This window comes from Rhagoletis pomonella, unplaced genomic scaffold (genome assembly GCF_013731165.1).
Source record: "Rhagoletis pomonella isolate Grant_MI unplaced genomic scaffold, Rhpom_1.0 Rhpom_scaffold_00001, whole genome shotgun sequence".
Classification (NCBI taxonomy): domain Eukaryota; kingdom Metazoa; phylum Arthropoda; class Insecta; order Diptera; family Tephritidae; genus Rhagoletis; species Rhagoletis pomonella.
In genome coordinates, this window is record NW_023458555.1 from 113,402,806 (window position 1) to 113,408,939 (window position 6,134).

General features: G+C 43.5%; 1 protein-coding gene across 1 annotated transcript; it reads left to right on the top strand.

Annotated features, from left to right (window-relative positions):
* The first annotated feature begins 4,189 nt into the window (after positions 1–4,189).
* On the top strand, positions 4,190–5,560 carry LOC118735329. Its single transcript, XM_036465024.1, has one exon. The coding sequence runs from the start codon at positions 4,190–4,192 to the stop codon at positions 5,558–5,560; it is 1,371 nt and encodes a 456-aa protein (XP_036320917.1).
* The last annotated feature ends 574 nt before the right edge of the window (positions 5,561–6,134 follow it).

A 6,134-nucleotide genomic window follows, 5' to 3' on the forward strand; every position in this document is an offset into this window, starting at 1 on the left:
ATTTGCCCGAAAATTTTAAAGCTTCGGCTTCGTCAAAATACGAAGCCTGTCTTGACCAAAGAAACAAAAGTTATGACTTCCGATCAGCTTAAATTATTAAATAAATCAGTGCACCTACTCCACCCCAGAGTGTAGAAATACCCCAAGCCCAAGAAGCAAGTTCAGGCATTTCCCTAAAAGTGCCAGCATGTGACACCGAAGTATTGCACGGAGGTTATGAAGAATGGCCGTCCTTCCGGGACATGTTTACGGGGCCGGGTACATAAACCATCCACAACTATCTCAAGCACAATAACTGTACCACCTCAGGTACAAAACAAAAGGTCAAGCAGGTAGTATTTCAATCTGGATTGGGAAGCACTCAAATCAAGATACGCAAATGAAAGAGTACTGGTCGATAATCAAGTAACGATTCTAATGAACTTGCCAAAAATTCAAAAAGGAACTAGTGATTAATTCATAAAATTACAGTCCAGTGTTACAAACTATTTATCCGTGCTAGAAACTCAAAACATTCCTACAGATAATTGGGACCCAATTCTGGTAAATGTGTGTTCCGCAACATTACCAGAAAAGTCGTTACTTCTATGGTAGCAATCGCTTCCGTCCCGAAAAAAATGTCCGACATGGCAACAAATGAAAGATTTTCTCACTACCCAGTACGAAATAGCAGAGAGGGTAGACAAAATATTATCAAAACCCAAAAACACACAAAATGATCTACATAGAAGCTTCAATATACGCCATGCCTGAAATCCCAAATTACACAATAGAAGCTTCAATTGATCGCAATAATACATAACAGAAAATAAATATGCGTCATGCGAATTGTGTAAAGAAGGTCATCTCATCTTGCGAGAGATTTAAAAAACTATCAGTTATCGAAAGAAATAAGTTCGCTAGAAGCTCTAAGCATTGTACCAATTGCTTATCTCAATCTCATAGGTTTAAAGACTATGGGAGCAAATTTAACTGCGTGTATTGCCAAAGGAGACCTCATTCGATGCTCCACATAACAAACTTAACAAGCACACCCAAAAAAAGCTTGCAGAACTACTGGTCTAGTGGCAACAACTAGACCCGAAGACCCCAAAACGCAGACCCCGAAAGTACACAAGAGCGATCATGCTGCTCAAAAGCAGCAAATATACAAGCACTGCATTCAAACAATGAAAGCAGCATTTTACTTCCCACTGCATTTATCTCCATCGAACACCGAGGAGAACTATTAAAGCTTAGTGCTCTAATAGATCAAGGTTCACAAAGATCTTTTATCTCGGCAGAAGCACAAAACCGATTAAAACTCCCAACAAAAAATTCAAACTTTGAAATTTCCAAAATGGGTGGAAGAGTAACCCAAAACTCTAATAAAATCTATTCATTACCTCTGATTTCCCCCAATGCGGATGTAAGAACAGAAGCACACGCCAGAGTTCTGCCGCAACTTAAAAATATGCTACCTAGCCAAGCACTAAACCCCAAGGAGTGAAAAAAAAGTCGCAAAACTTGTCACACCCCAAAATTGAAACTTCTTCAAAAACCATTAAGTCTATAGAATATGAATCAATTCAAAACGGAAATTCTCTTACCCCTTCGGCCCCACAGGATAGCCTAGGCCAATTATGGAACCAGCGCATTTAAAATGAAGGTAAAGCCTAACCACCCATCTGGTTAATTAAAGCAAAATGACTTTCAGAAAGCAACTACACAAGCACAAGTTCTACCACATAATTTCAGAACTATCCCTTATGTTGCTACCCTCCGAAAAAATAGTCCGATAAGGTTTACAAATCCCATGACGTTAGCCCAGGGAAAGTCAAATGTGTTAGGCCTGCACTGTGTATTACAGAAGATACGCCCAGATCATAGCAGCATTGCAACCTGAACGCTGCAACTTCGCTCCGCTCCTCCCTGTCACTGGTGTGGACTTTGCTTGGCCTTTACAAATAAAGGCGTCCATGTTAAAGACTTCCACCTTTACGAAGTGCTAGGTGTCAAGTTTGTATATATTTTATACGGCCAGTGAAGAATTTGTTTATTTATTTCCTCCGAAAGGATAAAATAATAATAATAATTGTTGGGTCACCCTAATGTGATCCACTCAAACGCCGGATAAAAGCCTAGTTTAAGTAGGCTCATCTGGTTCTCACTGCAAGCATGCATTTGATTTTAGTTACATACACACATATACATATATATACCTACATTGTAAAGCAATCATAATTCCACTCATAATCACTCTCCCTTTCTTTCATTTGTTCGTACTAAATATAAGTCGCTAATAAGTAACAAACATCAACATCACATATTTGTGCTTTCGTTTAATCAGGAAAAAGGCTTCTTGATCCATCATTTTTGGCGCCCAACGTGGGGCCCGTGTTCTTAAATTAACTATTTAAATTCATCGACCGGTTGAAGCATCAAAATAATCAACTTCTTCGGACCGTTACCAAAGGCACGTACCGCCCTCCTCTTGCAGTTGTGTTTTTGCAGTAGTTCATCAATCGCTAGCAGTGTAATTCCCGTCGAGTTTCGCTAATATACATTCATATGTATTTATGTACATAAGGCCCATCACTCGCTATTTTTTTTTGCCCGTAAAGCCGCCTACATTTCTTGCAAGACGAATTTACGGATCTCATCCAACTCTGAATTTACCGCTCATGGGAAGTATATGTATGTATGCATTAAATACAGTTTTTATTTGATTTTGCTATTTGGCTGTGCATTCCATATATGTACATACATATGCAAGTAAGTGCTGCCCTAAAAGTTCGTTATTGTTGCTGTGGGTTCTCCTAATTACACAAAGTTGCGGGCACTGCCGTTGATTTGCATTCGCTGTTCTTGTTAGCCGACCGTTGCACTGCTGCTGCTCTGTCGTCGCTAATCTGCTCTGCTGCCAACACTAGTAACCGTCGCGCACTTTGCTGCCTCTTTGCATTCGCTGACCTTTCGTTGTATACGCTGCTCTCGCTTTACGTTCGCTGCCCGCGCACACTGCTATTGTGCTGTCTACATCTTCGTTTTCATCGCTGCCGTTGTTTGCGTCATTGGTTGACCGCCGCCGGCAGTGTTTCTCGTCGCTTTATGTTTGGGTAATCCAGCAGCAAGTTTAGCAGAGCATACGCTCCAAAGGAGTCATGTCGCTTGAGGACTCCAAACGCAAACGTGCGAATATAAAACGCAATATATCTCGAATCAAATCAATTGTTGGGGGAATCAAGGGCTCGGATGACAAACTCTCACATGCGGAGTTACAATGTCGGCTTGGAATATTGGAGTCGTACTTCAAGCAAGCACTCTCCGTTCAAGCTGACATTGAAGACCTCAAACCAACAGACAACGGTCGCGCAGATTTGGAGGACAGCTATGTCGCGGTTAAACTGTGTATTCAAGCACAACTTGGGGAGGATGAAAACAGCATAGTTAGCTACTCCAAAACAATATCTGCAGCTCCTACGTCTACGTCGACACACTTGCCAAGGTATTGCTTCGCTATTTACGTTACAGCCAGCCGATAAGTCGAACTATCAACAGCTACGCAGTTTAGTTTTTCAGTTTGGTGCAATCACTGGGCACGAGTTTCCATATCGCACAAGCAATGCTGATTTATATAGTGATCGGAAAATGTGATCAGCAAACTCGAAACAAGTGGAATGAATCGCTCGATTACAAATCGCTTCCAACCTAGCCACAGTGGACGCAGGTTTTGGAACGTCACTGTCAGTTCCTACATTCATCCGACCCATCTTTGCAGCAGAAATCTGATTCCTGCAAGCAAAATCGTATCGCCAATCCTGGCCAAAATTCCTCCTTTGCTATTACTCATTCTCGTTGTGTTTTATGTTCCAGTTCCAAGCATAAACTTGTTGGTTGCTCTCAATTTAAGGAAATGACTACAAATTATCGCTTTGATGCTGTTAAGAAGTACGACCTCTGTATCAATTACCTGAGCAACGGTCACAGAATGCCACAGTGCCCATCGAACATCGTTGTCGCACCTGTAATCGAGCGCATCCCACGCTGCTGCATCACGACAACGCATCATCGACTGCGCTCACATCTCAAGCCAGCTGCCTCATCATAATCTTTCCAAGTACCGAAATCTTCTTGGCAAGCTTCGTCGACATCGCGTTCTTTAAGCAGACCTCAAACGTACAACCAGCAGGCAGCTACACATTCACACATGGAGGCATCGGATTGCGGCCAGGTCATTCTAGCAACGGCTATGGTCCTAGTCAAGGACTCCACAGGTGCGTACAAACTTGGAAGAGCGCTACTCGATTCGTGTTCCCAAGTGAACTTTATAACCGACGACTTCGCTCAAAGGCTTCACCTTCGTCCAGAAAGGCATCACATCGGAATTCGCAGTATTGGTGACTCACTCACTAATCTTAAGGCGCGAACCACCACAACTATCAAGTCGCGCACATCAGCCTTTGAACTTTCGCTACAGTTCGGTATCACATCACACATTGCGTACCAGCCTGATGCCGAAATCGATACCTCAACTTGGAATTTGCCAGCCAATACAACATTAGCCGATGAAGAATTCTTCAAACCGCGCCGTATTGATCTGTTGCTTGGGACAGAGGCATTTTTTGACGCGCTCGCTGTTGGCCAAAGTCGACTGGGCCTGAACTTACCCACACTCCATAAGACATTGTTTGGCTGGGTGGTTTCGGGTAGATATCAGCGTCAACACTACATGCCATCACCGTCTTGTCTATTGTCTAGCGAAGACTCCATCGACGCAAATATGCAACACCTTTGGGAGCTCGAAGCCATCGACTTGCCGGTTAAACCCATTCTACCTGATAATCACGTTTGTGAAGATATCTTTGTAGCCACAACACATCACGATGCCACTGGACGCATGGTTGCGAGCTTGCCGTTCAAGGACAATCCCAGTAGCCTTGGATACTCCTTTGACATCGCTCATCGCCGTTTCCTCGCAATTGAACGCCGCCTCTTGCATTCGCCTGATATTCGACACCAGCATGTGTCATTCATGGAAGGATATGAGAACCTTGGTCGCATGTCCGTGGTTGCGGCACCGAACTTAGAAGAACCGCATTACTACATACCGCATCACTGCGTGCTAAAGCCTAGTAGTGTATCAACAAAGCTTCGGGTAGTATTCGACGCCTCATGCCGTACCTCGACACAAACATCTTTGAACGATTTGCTTTTGGTGCTATTGTTGCGCTTTCGGCTGTACCTCTATGCTATCACTGCAGATGTAACCAAAATGTACATGCAAGTGCTCATGAATAAAAATGATTGTAAATTTCAGTACATTATCTGGCGAGCTTCTCCAGACCTAGATCTCAAGACGTATCAGCTTAATACGGTAATATACGGCACAGCCTCAGCCCCATATCTCGCAGTACGCAGCCTTCATTATCTGGCAAATAAGTACATGGTTGAGCTTCCAATCGGCGCATCAGCGGTAAAATCATCAGTTTATGTTGACGACTTTCTGTGTGGTGCGGATGATGTAGACACTTTGCACACGTTAAAGTCTCAAGTCATCGAGGTACTTCGCCGTGGATAATTTCCGTTATCCAAATGGCACTCCAATCATCCTGAATTCATGGAAAGCCAAACTACAAAAGAATTAAACATCACCGAAGACTTCGTGACTAGCGCACTTGGAGTGACGTGGCATCAACGAAGCGACAAGCTGTGATTCACGTTTACACCGAAGCAAGTATTCGGGTCCATCACAAAGCGCACAATATTGTCCATGGCCTCATCGCTTTTTGACCCACTTGGATTGCTGTCACCTCTCGTAATTACCTCCAAAATAATCCCACAAGAACTATGGTTACTGAAGCTTAACTGGGATGAGTCTGTGCCTCAACATTTGCATCAAGCCTGGAATAACTGTTTAGCATCACTCAACTTGCTTTCGTCACTTGACGTACCTCGCTATTGTATGTTGCCAAACGCTCGCAGCATCCAAGTACATGGGATTTGCGATGCATCTATTCGCGCATACGGCTGTTCGATTTACGTACGCACAGAAGACTGCGATGGACACGTTTCCGTACATTTGCTCACGTCAAAGTCGAGAGTCGTTCCAGTTAAAAAACAGTCGCTCCCAAAACTGAAACTTAGCGGGGCAC

Bases quoted from the DNA above. Each gene is read 5' to 3' on its own strand.
- LOC118735329 (XM_036465024.1), top strand. From the start codon at position 4,190: ATGGAGGCATCGGATTGCGGCCAGGTCATTCTAGCAACGGCTATGGTC.